This window comes from Cyanistes caeruleus, chromosome 14 (assembly GCF_971803275.1).
Source record: "Cyanistes caeruleus chromosome 14, bCyaCae1.hap1.1, whole genome shotgun sequence".
Classification (NCBI taxonomy): domain Eukaryota; kingdom Metazoa; phylum Chordata; class Aves; order Passeriformes; family Paridae; genus Cyanistes; species Cyanistes caeruleus.
In genome coordinates, this window is record NC_141714.1 from 13,105,030 (window position 1) to 13,120,814 (window position 15,785).

Here is a 15,785-nt window from a genome sequence, read left to right on the forward strand (position 1 = left end):
GAGCAGCCGGGAGGGTAGATGAGCTTGAGGAAGCTCTTAAAAAAAAAAAAAAAAATAATAAAAAAAAGAATCCAGTGCAGAAAGATCAGGCGAGGCAGCAATACCTCCTGACACACAGCAGCCTGACTTGGGGAAATCAGCTCAGCCATTTGCAGGTGCGATCTTGGTTAGATAAATAAATAAATAGACATCACCGCATTGTTAAAATGGCCTCTGCCTACTCAGTGCTCTGCCCCCTCACACTGATGCAGTTGAGTTTGATGAATTGAGGGAGAAAAGTCCCTTTTGACTGCAGTGCTCCCAACAGGCTGCAGAGCCACCCTTACAGGCGTATATCCATACATATACAAGAAAGTATATACATGTATATTTCCCATATACAAGAAAGTCCCCTGGGACCACCTGTTCACTGCCTCACCCACGCTAAGGAGACCCTTTTCCCACGCACCCAGAGACAGCAGCACTGATCATGGGTGTGCCTGGGTGCTGCTTGCCTTGAAGAGCATGTACTGGTAGCTGTGCCACTCGTAGGGCCCCAGTGTTCCCAACTGCCATAAACTGAACCAGCTGGGCCGGTCTACCCCTGGGTGTTTTGGTTTTTTTTTTTTGCTAGCTATCCATCCAATATCTGCTGTAATAAAAAAGGCAAATCAGAAAACAATGCCGTCTGTTTGTGTGTTGTAAACTGGGAGAACAGCTGCTACTCCTGGGCTAAATGGGAAGCCTTTCCTTGAAAGCCATAAAAAGCAGAGTTTCTCCTTTCAGTTGCTGCATCATATCACAAAGAATGGCTCCTGCCAGCCTTGCTGCCTTTTTTCTAAATAAAACCAGGTACAATGCTGGGGAACAACACACAGGATGCAACTCTGCCCCTCAGCGCTCAGCTGTGCCTTTGGAGAGCCAGAGATGCATCTGAGAAGCAGAAAAATTGTTTCCTGACAATGTCCATCATGCAGGGGAACCCAAACACACACTGTCCCCGGTGTGTGAATTGTGGCATCGCCTCCAAACACAACCAGCACCATCCCCCTGGAGACTTTCCCTGCAGATGACAGCACTGAGAGACACTGTGTCTGGTGTCCATTGCAGATCACTTTGGAATAATATCTCCATCTCAGATTGAAACAAACCTCCCTGGGTCATTGGTGGACTCAGGATACGATGGTCTATGGTACCACCCTTTCCCAAGTGGGTTCTCATTTCTTCCTCCAGGGTCACTGCTCCAAGCAGAAGTGTGTGTCAGCTTCATCAGAAGCTAAAAGCTGCTCTAAATCTACTCTTGGGCTGCCTGGGCAGCCCAGCCTGCACACTCCCCACCGTCCCCAAACACACAGAGGCTTTGTTTAAGCATTACTCAGCTAATATTTCTTTTTCCATGACTTACAAAAGGTGCACTAATCACTGTGGGAGAGCAGGAGAGGCCAGGAAGGATTGCCACTCCTCACACCACCACAGCTCCAGCCCCTGACCCTCAAATGTGACAGTGTGTGTATCCCACCCACCGAGCTGTGCATCCAGCCCTGTGCCAGGGCTCGGCTGCAATCCTGGAAAGCCTTCCCAGTTAGTTAGCTAGTTATTCTCTCCCAGCCTGTTGCTGGATTTATTTACCTCGGTGCCAGGCCTTTTGGGGACTTGCAGCGTCAGGCCTAGAGCCCCTTTGAAACTTTATACAGATGGGAGTACGAAAAGAGCACAGGAGCAAGGGGATATAAATAAATGGGAGATGTTTGCTCTTGGCTGAGAATAACCCTGTTTGATGGGAGAAAACTTTTGTCCTATTTTCTGTTTTATCAGTGGAACAGCACTTGACAAGACCACTGCTCGGCTTTTCTTTTCTTGTCATTCAGAGGGAAACATTTCTGCCTTAACAGAGATGATGTTTCCTTGCAGACAGAAAAACAGCCCATACCCGAGCTGCAGCAGAGACAGCTCATCAAAGCTCCAACAAAGCTGCTGTTGTGCTGTAAGGCAGCAAAGCAAACAGCCTGTGCCTGTTATCATTTGGGCTTCACATGTGCAGCACTGTGACCACCACTAACAACTGCATGGGCTAAATTCTCATATCCCTGCTCTGATTCCAGCTGTGTTCCACTAGCAGCCCCACTCTTTTCCATAAAGCTGCCAGGGCAAATAGCCATTGTGAAAATACAGGACTTGGAGTGGCTGCATGGCTCGTCCTGGCCTCACACAGGGCATTAACCTCTTCAAGGATCCATCAGCACACAGGGATTGCATCACCAGCTCCCAATATTAGCTCTCAAAGGAGACAAAAATGAATATCTGCTATCCTAAATCATACCTTATAAACAAGCACCATTTAGCTGAGGAAAAGGGAGGCTCAGGAGGCTGTCAGAATCTGTGACTTTGCTGGTGAGCTGCAAGCTCTCTCTTTCCCTGTTTCCCAACACCAAGGGGGCTCAGGCAGAAGGAAAGCAGAGGAGCTCCCTCTCCCCCAGCCCCGAGGATTCCCCTCTCTGGGAAGTAGTATTGGGAGCACAGGAGACTTCAAGAAGAGATTAGGTGAATTTGTGGGTGGCGGGCACACAAAGGTTTGGGAAGTAGGAGAAATAAGATGGAATTTCAGATGAAACAGAATTGCAAAAATAATTTCCTGTCTCCTGAAACATTTTAATTGACTACTGGACACCTTCAACAATGGCTGTCCTCCTGAGAGTGGGATACTGTGTAAAATCATCTCCTGGATGTATAATGTTTCAACGGGGAAGAGGAATACAGGACAACATCCAAAACGACCAACATCACCTAACCTGGGACATTCTCAAAAGGCTACATTTAGATGTATTGAAATAAATGCCTTTTTCCCATTAAAATTTTGACCCCAACATCAGCATATTTAAGCAAAACACTTTACTTTCCAGAAACTGCTCCTACAGCTTTTTTTTTTTTTTTTTTTTAAGGGTTTGCTCCTCACAGACACCCATCTTCCCAAGGGAGAGGTCAGGAGCAGGCAGGGCCCGGGGCTCTGGGGAGAAAGGCAGGAGCCTGGCAGCAGACTGGGGATTGGTTTTTCCATGGCTCCCTCTAGTGTGTACAATCCAAAATGGGACTGAACGCAGACAAGGAATTTCGTGCACTTGATGCAACCTAAAATAGATTTAATACAACAGGCACTTAAAATGTATTTCCAGAGAAGATGTTTGCTCTCCTATAAATTCTGCCACTCTTGCACAGAAAAAGAGCTACAGGGGCTGCAGGAGCAGCTGATTGAATTTTGTGTGCTTGCAGTCTGATTTCTATGTTTCTGAACCAAAAATTAAAAGGTCAGAGAGACTCTTCTGTAATAGCAGCTCTGGCCTATTTTTCACCTATTTCTTTTTCATTTATTCATATCTTCCTCAGGGACTGATCTACCTATTAGAATAATAGGGTTATTTTCTGAGACTAATCTAAGAAAATAAATTAAAAAGTCTAAACCTTTCATTAGATCTCAAAGAGACAGAATTTCTCGGTCAAGGAGACCTGAGACACTCAGGAATAAATGTCCAGCAAATAACATTTATTAATTATGTATATTCATACTCACAGCCATGGACAAAGGCAGCCTCCACAAGCAGGCTCACAGGAGGCTGCCTGCAAAATAATGTGTTAAGTAAACAACTCCTTTATTGGTCTAAGTAGTCATGTAGTAAAGGAGCTCACATTTCCAAGTAGCTGTGGAGCAAAATAATAGAAAAGCTATTAAAGTCCAGAGAAAGATTGCATTATATTGCCTAAATTAAAGCCTAAATCAGTACAGATGTAAATATTAGGGTTCCCACTTTCTTCCACTTCTGAATATCAAGCAGAACTTGGCCAGAACATAGAAGTCCTTTCAATAGATGCCTCTTTTTCCCCTGGACCTGAGGTGGGGCCAGGGAGGGGAGAGCTTTGCCCTGAGGGCAGAGATCCTGGCACTGGATGATGGCCAGGATCAGGCTGGGTTGTGATGTCCAGGCATCTCTGCTGCTTGCAGGTAGGAACACCTAAAACTAAGCCCCATGATCAGTAACAAAGTCTTCCTCACACAACAGCTGATGACAAGGAGCATGCTTGGCTTTGGGGCCATGAGAAATGGGCTCTTCTCTGAGGTCTCACAAAAACATCAGCCTTGAGATGTGCTGGATAAGTCCCCTCCTATCCTGACTGCATCTTCTTTGCTCCCCTGGGTGCTGAGCCCTCCCTTGGGGAGCCAGGCTGACCATCAGACAAAGCAAAAGAAAAGAGTCACACCCCAACACTTCTGTCAAGAGAATCCAAGGTGCTGTTTAATTATTATCAGCCCTGAGAATTAACCAGAATGATTTCCCAGGACCAGAGCTACGGTGCTGCATGGAACTGCAGGGGATGCATCCAACCTCCCACACAAGGTCTGTGAGGAAGATGAACAGTGCCAGATGAGGACCACTGGCCTCTATCATGACCTGCTGCACAAAAGCAATATCTAAAATGATCAACAGGTTGCAAAGCAGGAGAGTTCTGTTCTGCAGCTGACTGATGGAAGGCAGCTTTGCCACGCTGTCACCTTCAGGGCAGTCTCCTTCCCACCCCCAAAAGCAAAGTGCTGCACCTCTCCATGCCTGGGTTTCCCTTCCAGGGAAGGCTGCAGGGCTGCACAGAATGGCCCCTGCACAGCATCCTGCAGGGGACAGAAGCCTGCAGCTACTGCACCATCCCCACAGGCACAGGGGACAGCACCACTGCCCCAGAGGCTGCTGCCAGTTGAGATATTCCTTTAAGGGGACAGAATGAACTGACCCATGAATATTCAGAATCCACATAGCAGCAGGACCTTTTCAAAGAGCATGTCACAAGAGTTAAGGGTGGCTGAGATGATTAGATTGTCTCCACTTGGCCTCTGCACTTGGTGAACAATTCAGCTAGTTGCACAGAGTGCAACTTTATCTGGCAAAAGTGTCCCTCACAGCAGCAGCCAGCCTTCATCTGGAGACAGCAGGAGCTGGAGGATCCCCTGCTCCCCTCAGTGGCTTGTTCCAGCAGTTAATCACCCTCGCTCAGAAATTTGTTCATGAACCAGAAACATAAAATTAATGAATTCTTTCATCTCCTGCCTTGGCAGCCTGCTTGGGCTGCTTGTTCTACTGACAGCAATGAGTCAGTAATCTAAAAAACATTGTACTTCATTTACAGTATTAACAGCTGAGTGTACAGATACAGAGATTGTATTTACCCTCATGGAAAGGCTGCAGCCTGCAGAAGGTGAAGAATGACTCACCTTTACATCTTAATTTCTAGTATTGCCTCTGCAACCTTTAGCTTGGCCTTCACTTTTGTGCAGAAGTGACAGAAAAGCAGCCAGGTCAAAGGGATGAGGGTTTAGGGCATGAGTTACCAGATTCAGCAAAGAAGGAGGCAGCAGTATGTGGATCCCACCCTAGCACAGCTCATGGTCTGTGCATTACAAACTCCAGCCCAAGCACTGCTGTCTTATCCACCACCCAGGTGTCCTGGGAGGGAAATCTCTGCTGACAGAGTGTGTTCTGTGAGTTCCATCCTGCTCAGGAGCTGAGCACCACTGGGAAAAAATAGAGTCCAACATTTCAGTTCTGATCTTCTTCTCCCCACCTGAAATCTGACCTGCCACTCCCAGAAAATCAATGCAGCCAAACCAGATAATGCCACCCCTCTGCCCTTCCATGGGAAAGAGAGAGATCAGCTATGACAAATGCAGAAGGCCACAAAAAGTGCACTGCCTTAAAGAGCCATCAGAGTAATTTTAAAATCAATGTGATGTTTGACAAAGAGCCAGCATGACTCCTTCCAGACTGGCAGCGACATCCCGAAAAGCCCTGGAAGGGACTTAGGATTCTGCAGGCAGTCCTTTGCACACACTGATGCCGATGCAGCATTTTCTCAGCAAGGCCATGAAAAGTGAATTAAAAAAAAAAAAAGAGGCAGCATTGCAATGGTGTGACCAGCTGGTGAGGGGAAGTGGCACCGTGTGTGAGTCAGCAGCATCACAGCGACCCTGCAGAGCCACCCACACACCACGGATGGCCAGGCAGCCACGGCCTGGAATGTGCTCTGAAGGGCACTGGAGGAAGGCAGGACGTCCTTAATTATAATTTGTGCCCTCTCCACAATGGAACCTGAGGACATGATGGAAGGCACTGTTTGGGAAAGCTGCTGCTGCAGCAACTCTTCCCCCTCTGCCTGGTGTGGTGCTGGCCCTGCCTCACATCAAATCACTGCACATCAAATCAGCCCCAGCAGGCAGCATTATTTGGGCAAAGCCTGGTGCATGTGGGCTCCCTGGGCAGGATCTGGCACAGCTGGGCTGGGGGATCCGTGAGCAATCCCAGTATGGATGCAGCTGAAGCACAGCAGAGGTACCCACGGTGTGGCAGGGCAGGGGGGCACAGGGCTGTGACAAGGACTCCCCATGGACACTGTCTGTCCTTCTCTGTGCCCCCACCCACCCTCCCTCAGCTGTCCCAGATGTGAAGTCCCAAACGTGCCTCCCTGAGGAGGGGATTAGCCCACTCACAGCTCACAAATCTTTAGTGATTTCCAGAATGATGGTCACATCCCAGGCTCCTTGGCTGGGGGAAGAACTCTCCACCATTCCTCTTGGCAACAGCTGCCCATGTGTCACCCCTTGGCTTAGCTGCCTGCCAGCAGTGGTGGCACCTGGCACCACCCTGGCCACCTCCAGGTGTGAGTCCTCCATGAGCAAACTCAGACACTGGAGCACAGGACCTGAGGGAATCGGTTCTGTGATTCCCTCCTCATTATTCCCATACATTTGTACTGCAAGAATGTCTTTTTCTGGATTTTAAAAATTCAGCATATCACTACTTTTTATTTATAATTCATTACTCCCAGGAAGCACCCATAACTTTCATACATATAAATAAGCAATACACCCAGACCTGCTCATTGCATTCATCTGTCTACCCTCCCCTCTGAGGGGCTAACTATGTGACCTTCTATTGAATCAAAATAAACACATGCCCATGAAGAAACCTCAAAGGATTACAACAAACAGGGCAAAGGCAGCAGCAGTAAATGCACTTCCCAGCTGCAGCAGAGGTTACCCCACATCATCACAGCACTGGGAACTGAGGAAAAGGGATTTCCTTACATTGGTCTTCAGTCCAGCAACAGGAGTTACTGCAGGTGTGGCTGTTCTTCAGAGGACACAAAAATCCCAGTAACAGCTGTAAATTTACAGTAATAGCTGTAAATCTGTGGCTGGTGTCTGCAAACACCTTTGGGGAGCACAGCCACGGGGCCACCGGGCACCAGGTGGTGGCACCTGGGGTCCAGCCGGGTGCAGTGGCCACTACCCGCAGCCAGCTTGCCCAGCCCTGCCGGTGCATCCCCAGGATCACCGGGGCCCAGCTGGGATGTGCAGCACACATCTCCCTGCGGGGAGAATTTTGGCTCTTTGTGTGTTTACAGCCTCATAAAACCGTGGAGCTGCTCCCGGGAGCAGAATTCCCTGCCTGGTCCAGGCTGTGAGCTACAGCCAGCCCAGGGGTTTGACAGGAGGGCTTTTTGCAGAGCTGGTGTTTGGGATGGGAGCTGGGGCTGGGGGCCCCTGTCCAGCTGTGCTTTCTCACCCAGCCATAAAATCACTTCTTACACCCCTCTCTGTCCCCAGATCCCTGCTGGGGGGCTGGCTGGGGGCCAGCTCTCAGCCACATGCAGAGCACATCTGCCAGCCACGGATGCTCCAGGAGGGATGGGCTCCTGTCCCGTGAACCCATCCCTTGTATCTCGTGTATCCTGTGAATCCCATGTATCTATCCGGAATATTCTGTGTACCCGTGAATCCCATTTACCCTGAGTATTCAGTGAATCCCTATATTCAGTGAATCCCGAGTACCCCGAGTATCCATCCTGAGTATCCATCCCGAGTATCCATCCCGAGTATCCATCCCGAGTATCCATCCCGAGTACCCCGAGTATCCATCCCGAGTATCCATCCTGAGTACCCCGAGTATCCATCCCAAGTATCCATCCCGAGTATCCATCCCGAGAATCCCCGTGTCCCAGCAGCATCTCCCCAGGGCATCCCCGCTGGCTCCCAGCGAGCTCCAGGCAGGCACAGCCCGCGGGGACAGGGACAAGGGCTGGGCCGGACCCCTGCCCTGTGCTCATCAGTAGGGCATTGACTTCAAAGAGCGATGCTGCTGAGGGTGCTGCAGCCATTCAGACAGCTTTATTCATTGGTAATTAGGCAGGCGTTGTCTGGCATCTAGATTAATCCCACTTTTAATTATTTTGAAACTGTGTGAGATTTCCCAGGCATTAAAGATTATGTACGCGCTTGCTGATTCCACAGCAATTATTCTAATGTAATGATGTCTATTAATGCGCTTCCCAGCCTGCCATGCCCAGAGGGGAAATTCCCAGTCTCCCCCTGCGGAGCACACATCTCCCATGAGGCATAACCCCCCTAATCACCTGCTTATGTGGCACAAAAGAACACTTTCCATGTGCTTCACCTAGTGTTAATAACATTGCAGAGCTGTTGCTGTAAAAAGTACCAAGCAATGACAGCAAAGGGGGGAGAGACCCATTACAGCCACAGCCCACCCCAAAACCAGCATCTTATTTTTGTAGGATGTTTTGAAAGGAAAAGGTCACAATAATTCTATTCCAAGACAGGCTAAACCATTTAACCTGAAGTCGAAGGTTTAATTCACTTGTGGATCATTTGAGATCTTTACAGATTACACTTGCAATCTAATGACAGCATTTAAAAGAATGTAGTTTCAAAACGGGACAGTGAAGTGTGAGCTGAAAACCTCAAAATACAGAGCTGTTCCAAAATCTCACCTTTCCCTTGGTATAAATATACCCTGAGCTCATCCATTTCCCGCTATAATTCTCATAATTCCCAAATTTCATGTATGAGAAAATTTACTATTCACTGGCAAAACAAGTGTGCCACTGGCCACCAGCTGATACTATGGAGCTGAGACACAGTTATCAGAATAAGGGCTCAAGTGAGTGCTGTGCCAGGACCCATTTGCATCCCTCTGCCCATGAGTGCCCATCAGAAAATACATATATTTGACATTAATCTCTGTAGCTTATACAGACGTTTATGTCCACAACTGATTGTGCACATCCCATCAAGTGAAAACCTTATTGGCAGTCATAGGAGAGAATACATAGATTAAAATAGCTGAGGATATCAAAAGGCAGTGGTTGCATTGTCCTGAAAATGAACACTCAGCCCTCACTATAACTATTTTGATTGCTTTGCATATATATTGTTTCAGCATTTCACTGCTCCCCAAACAAAAAGCTATATAACCTCTCCTGCCTGGCCTAATGTATGCTCACAGAGCTAAAGTGCATGACAGAGCTGCTGCGTGGAGACCACGGGTAATTTGGCTGATAGATCCTCTGGAAGCTCAGAGCCAAATTCGATTTCAGGCCCAAACTCGTCAGTCCGTCTCTAGAGATGGCAGAGCAGTGATATTAGCATGATGGCAACGCCGTTCACTCTGAACTCAAGAAATGGATTAAATGAAATTACACTCTTCCCTGATGAGGCTGGTGGAACAGGGAGATTGCTTTAGGAAACCCAGAATTGAATTTCATAGGTAAGAGTTCAGACGCTGTGCTATTTGCTCAGGAAGGTTTGTGCAGGCTGCTCCTCCACGCAGCCACAGCTGCCAGCGGGGCAGGAAGGACACGGTGCCAGCTGCCTCCGGAGCCTGGAGCCCACCTCATTCGGATCATGGCTTGGTTTGGCAGTGCTCCATCCACTTTGGAGGCAGGAGATCCCACGTCCCCATCCCAGCACCCCCATTCCCACTTGAGAAGGACTCTCTGCTCCTCCCCTCCCAGGCACTGCCGCCCCAGCAATAACCAAACCATCCCCAGCTCCACCCAAATCCTTTGGAGACAGGGGTATTTTTAGTAAGTGAAAGATTTAAATTTATCCCCTGCTTGGAAAATATTTCTCCTGCAGAAGACATCTCCTCTTAAGGATGACCTCTCCACCCAGAGCTGCTCTCTGTGCCTCCCTGGGAGTACTGGGCCAGCCTGGCAGCTCAGGGCTGCAGCTCAAGCTTTGCATTAGTTTGACAGGTTTCTTCAATTACCTGATATTTCTGGCTCAAATATAAGAGAGGAGATGTATCAGGTTTTTCTATCCTCTCCTCACTGATTTCATGAGCAAAAGCAGCTGAAACAGCAATTGCACAGGCATCTGTCAGGTGTTACCCATAGCTCTGATATTTTGGATAATGTGAATTTAAAAAACAAAAAAGCCCATTAGTTCATTTTTATTCAGAAATTACATCATTGGAAGCAAATGTATAACAGCACACTAAAATAGATCATTTGCATAAAGAGGATGCAAAGGTCATTGACAAAAATCAGCTGAGCAGTTCATGTCCAACATCCTTTGCATACCAGGTACCCTTTAGGAAAGCTTTAGTCCCAAACTCTAAGACCCAAACACAGCCCTTTGCAGGCCACACAGGTCGCAGTTATCAATTTTCCAATTTTTTGGAGGGCAAAAGGAACCAAGGGTTTAACATTAATTTTAGGACTACAAATCTCCATCTCTTCAACAGCCTTGGGCTCCACACTGACTGGCCCAGGTGGATGCTGGCAGTGCCGGAAGGGCTGACATCCCTTTCCATCCCTGGAAACTTAAGAAGCATCTCAGTGCTCCGAAGTGTTTTCTTAACATGTCTCCAGGCTTTTCAAAACTCGCCAGAGGATCTGAGAGCTGCTTGACTCACTGCTGTAGCTCCTCAGCTTCTGAAGTTTGTCTGTTGAAACACACCCCCCACTCCTCCATCCTCCTCTTACTGCAGTAAGAGTTTTCTCAGCTGTCAAATTACTCCCCTCAAAAGGCAGCCCCAATTGGTTTTACGCCAGACCTCACTGCTGGGTGCTTTTTTAGCTGCAGGGAGGCATCTCGCATGACCTCCATCCCATTAGCAGCTCCTGCAGCAGCTCTCAGTGCACTGACAGACCTGTCTATAAAGCCAGTCAAATACAGATCTGCTGGCAGACCCCTCCACTCCCTCTCCACAGGGCTCAAAAAGCCTCACAGAGGTAAGATGCCCCTGCAGGTACTCACAGGAGAAGGGCAGCTCTTGTCCTCACAGGGGAATTCCAGCAGATCAAGGCAAAGTCTCCCGTGGACACCGTCATGTGAACTGTCCTGCTGCAGCCTGGGCAAACTTGTGGGTCTTTAATAGCCACCAAGAAAAAAATGCCTCCATCCAAACTGTCAAAAAACATCTTTGTGGCATCTCTGGCCAAGAAGATGTTCAGAGGGCTGGAGAACCCTGCTCTGGAGACAGGCTGAGAGCTCGGGGTATCCAGCCTGGAGAAGGCTCTGCAGAGACCTCAGCCCCTCCCAGTGCCTAAAGGGGCTCCAAGAGAGCTGAAGAGGGAGTCTTGACAGGGGCCTGGAGTGACAGGACAGGGAGGAATGGCTTTAAACTAAGGAGAGAAGATACACATAAGATACTAGGAAGGAATTCCTCTCAGTGGGGGTAGTGAGGACCCAGCACAGGTTGCTCTGAGAAGCTGTGGATGCCTGGGAGTGTCCAAGGCCAGGCTGGACAGGGCTTGGAGCAACCTGGGGCAGTGGAAGGTGTCCCTGTCAATTTTTTTTGGTGTCCCCAGAAGGGATATAGTGGGATGCACTGGAAGTCAGTGGCTAGGCAGCATCCTCCAGAGTCAATGTAGAGGGTGGGTATCTCATTAAGGGTAAAAAAAAAAATCATATAGGTACACATAGAAAAAGAATTCCTTAATGCTGCAGACCACTAACAATCATATTTAAAATCACCAGAAATCACAGCTTGTTTTTCTGAGGGCTGCTCAGAAAAGAAGTTGAAACCTCTGCAGTAACTCCTGAACCAGGCAAAAGCCCAAAGTGGCTTTGCCCTTGAAAGCCATAGTTTAAATACAATTCAGAAAAGCTGTGACTTCTAATTCACATACTTGCTGTCAACTGCTATTTCACTCATGTCGGAATTACCATCCATTCTCAACTGCGCAGCTCTCAACACATTGTCAGGAAAAGAAATAATCACATCAAAATCAGAAGTCTGTAGTTAAATTTTATTTATCAGTTCTATTGTTAAATGACACAATCAAAGTCAGTGGATTGGCCTGTAAATCTACACAATAAGACAGCGTCTACGGTGGAAATCAGTAGAATTTGATATGGTTATGACAAAATGGTATCCTTATATTCGTACATCCCCTATATACAATAGACAGTATACACAAAGAAAATGCAACTAGTCTCTGTAAACCATGCACACCACAGCATAAAAACAAGATGCACCTCCTGCAACAGGCCTCCAGCTCGCCCACAGTTAAGTCCTGTTTACAGCAGTGCCTTTCAGTTTCAAGAGCGAATTATTTTCCCCCGTGAAAACCAAAATACAACTGAGACATCATATTGGCAACTGCAGTTCTCATTTAAAAAAAAAAAAATTGCTGTACATGAAGTTATTCTCTTCTCAAAGCTGCTAATGCAGGGTATTGGCTTGCTGCTGCTCTGCTCTCCCCTTGCCCTTGGCAGGGTTGCTGCCCCCAGGCTGCCACACAACATCAGATGTAAAACCACTCCCAGGTAACTTAGGCGTGGAGCCCTAAGATGTTTTTAAAGCCTTCTGCCTCATTTCCTGCCCCCTGCCTTCATGGTGTATAGAGCACATTACAGGTGAAAGGCAAGAGTGCAAGTGAGCCTTGTAAGCATCGCGTCCCTGGGGCCACAGAGGGCCCTTCCCGGGTGTGTGCTCAGTGCCAAGCTCGGGAGCACTGCAGGACAAATGTTCTGAACCTGCTGAATGTCTGGCCCAAGCCTTGCAGAGGTTTATATTTTTTTGCATAGAGATTCATAGGAGCCCCTCGCAGCACGTGCCCCGTTTGCTCTCCCTGTGGGTCTGGGGGAGGCTGGAGGGCTGCGGGGATCCCGCTGCGGCTCCGCAGCCCCAGCCCCAGCTGAGCCTGCCCGGGAGCAAGCTGCTGCACCCCATGCACCACACATCCTTCTCCTCCTGTGTAACTATGGCTATGGAAAACTGGCTTCCATCATTTTCAGTCCTCATCCGTCATCGCTATGAAGGGCTCAAGAGCACAGGAAAAAAAAAAAAAAAGCCCTGTTCTTATCTGGTGTAGCAAAGATTTACCGGAAGTAAATCCTAATTCAAGTTAAATCTACTTCCATTGAGCAATTCTCTTCATAATATTGCTGGGATTAGAGAGTTTTATGATTTTTAAAGACACTACACAAATATCGGCAACATAATTTCATCTAGTTTATACCACCAATTATTAAGGAATGATAAATTCAGCATTATGTATTCTAATGGGCAAGAAAGACTTAAAATGAGACACTGTCACAGGATTATAATTTGGAGAAGGCTTTATGAAACAAACATGAGAATGTGCTGTAACTTTTCCAGAATGGTTAAAATCATACTGCCCTGAAAAATTCTGGAAACAGTGTCTACAACGTCAGCATTGAGTTCAGAAAAGTATGTATGTCTTTTTTTTTTTATTTTTTTTTAATATGAGATAGACCAAGCTTAAAACTCTAAACAGCAGTAGGTAGAAAAAGTTTAAAATTTTAAATATTTATATAACTAGAGAAATTACTTCTATTCCTTTTAAAAGCCAATATTATACATAAAACTAGTTGACAATTTTTCTAGACCTTTATTGTTCCCTTCATCGTTCACTCATTAACTTGGTAAATATCATAAGCAGTTGGTGCCCTTGAAAACACATTATTAAAATAAAATTAAGATAAAATCAAAGGGAAAAGGTTTTTTTCTTATATTGTATTGTGAGAGTATGCTAAATGCTCGTTATTAGGAAATGAGTTTGCTTCCCAGATAGATTTCAGCCGAGCATCATGAACATTTTCCAGCATCCCATTTTGTAGTCATAACTAATTTAAGGATTTTTTTTCTTTCGCTTCTTTTAAATAAATGTCCAAGCAAACATTTCCGATGAGCCGAGACGGCTCCTGTATTTCATAAATAATCCAACAAACCTAAAAAGGACAATTTAATTACACGCTAAGATTAAGTGTTCCACGTACAGTACAACATTTACTGCAAAGGCAACTGCAAAGGCAACATTTTGACCTCATTTTGCTTCAGACCCTTGAGAAGCATCACTTGTCATCTCCGGTTTGCAGGTTGGGCTGGGCTCTGCTCCTTTTCTGTGCCTGGCAGGTGCCCCCCACTATCGCCGCCACCGCTCCACGTTCCCTGTGTAGTCAGTGCTGGAGCTGTTCTCCCCCTGCTCCCTCAGGTGCGCCTGCTTCGCCCGCAGGATCTTCCGCTGCTCCTGGCGTTTCCGCCGCGCCTCCTGGTGCTCCTTCTGCCGCATGTACTGGTACCGCTGCAAAAACAGGTCTTTTGCATAATCGTACAATTCCATGTCTAAAAAATTGAGGGCCTCGATACGCTGCTGAGTCTGCTTGTCTATCTCCACGCTGGAGGCCCTTGTGCTATTGTACTGCGTGAACGGCGAGATGAAGTTCATGTTGAAAGTCTTCTCAAAGAGATACTGAGTCTTGCGCTGGAACTCGGTCAGGCCGAAGAAGGCCATCCGCTTCAGGTTCTCCTTGGCACTGTCCAGCAGAACCTTATTTCTCTGCTCCTCGGGCATGACCGACAGGTTGTAGCATCCCACCAGGCTGAGGTCGGAGAGCATGCGGACCTGGCGGTTGTTGGCCAGGTTGTAGGGGCAATCCATGAACTCCTGCAGGGAACAGCCCGACCAGTCGTCCCCCGTGTAGCAGCTGGGCAGCTCCTCGGTGGTGGGGGAGCGGCCGTCGCAGACGTGCAGCGACGCCTTCCACGTCGCTCCGCGCTGGACGTGGCGCCATTCGCTCAGGTACCGGGACACGGGGTCACGCAGGATGGTGATGTAGTAGAAATTCCTGCCAAGGGGAGAGGAAAACAGAGCGCTTAGTCCTGCGTGCACAGAGAGCATTAACGCTCAAAATCAATACCAACAGGGAGATGCACTTAAGAGGCTTTCAGCAGCCCTGCTGCAGAGGCTCCTCTGCGAGTTCACCTCCACAGGGTGAAGGACAGCTGGACAAATCCCCAGGGAACTGTGAAGGGCTGTATCTACCTGCACACAAACACAGCTGTCTCTGTTTAACAGGTGGTGTCCCTACAGTGGCCAGGGAAGCCACGACCCCTGTCTGCACTGGGCTGTCCATGTGGGAACAGGCTTCTGCTGCTGCTCCAAGGGATGGCTGCCACAGACCTTGGGAGAATACTTCAAGCATCTCCCAGGATGTAAGCCTCAACCCAAGCAGGACACAGGTAGGTCTGGCTCTTTTAATTTCTTTGTACAACGGAGCTGCACTGACAGGTTTCCACAGACAAAGAGCTGCCCATGCTACGTTCCCTGATGAGCAGTTGTGGGTTTCAGCTGCACAAACCCCAGAGCACCATAACACCTCTGTTTCCTACAGGACCCTTCCTTTTCCAGGACACATAAATAGGGTGTGCTCAGAAGCCCCAAACCACATCCACCCTAACAAGGACCTTGGCAAAGCCCATGAAAATCCTGTTTTATACTTCTGCCTTCATCCAATACACAAATGAAATGATGAGAGAGGAGAGATAAGTGACTGACAAGAAATTAAAGGATGCATTACAGCATTTTGTAAGAGAAAACATTTTTGAGGGAAGTGCTGGCTTTGGTTTGAAGCAACAGGATAGTAGCACATGTGGGGGACATGCTGCCACAGGGAACCCATCAGGCCACCAGCTGGAAAAGCTGCAAGTTCAACC

At 47.8% G+C, this 15,785-nt stretch overlaps 1 protein-coding gene across 1 annotated transcript in view; it reads right to left on the reverse strand.

Annotated features, from left to right (window-relative positions):
* Window positions 1-12,058: 12,058 nt before the first annotated feature.
* HS6ST2 (heparan sulfate 6-O-sulfotransferase 2) overlaps window positions 12,059-15,785 on the reverse strand; it is a 129,436-nt gene continuing 125,709 nt past the window's right edge. Inside the window, exon 2 of the mRNA XM_086850257.1 lies at window positions 12,059-14,917. Coding sequence (XP_086706383.1) covers window positions 14,215-14,917 — 703 coding nt within the window. The 3' untranslated portion in view covers window positions 12,059-14,214. The remainder of the gene's footprint in view (window positions 14,918-15,785) is intronic.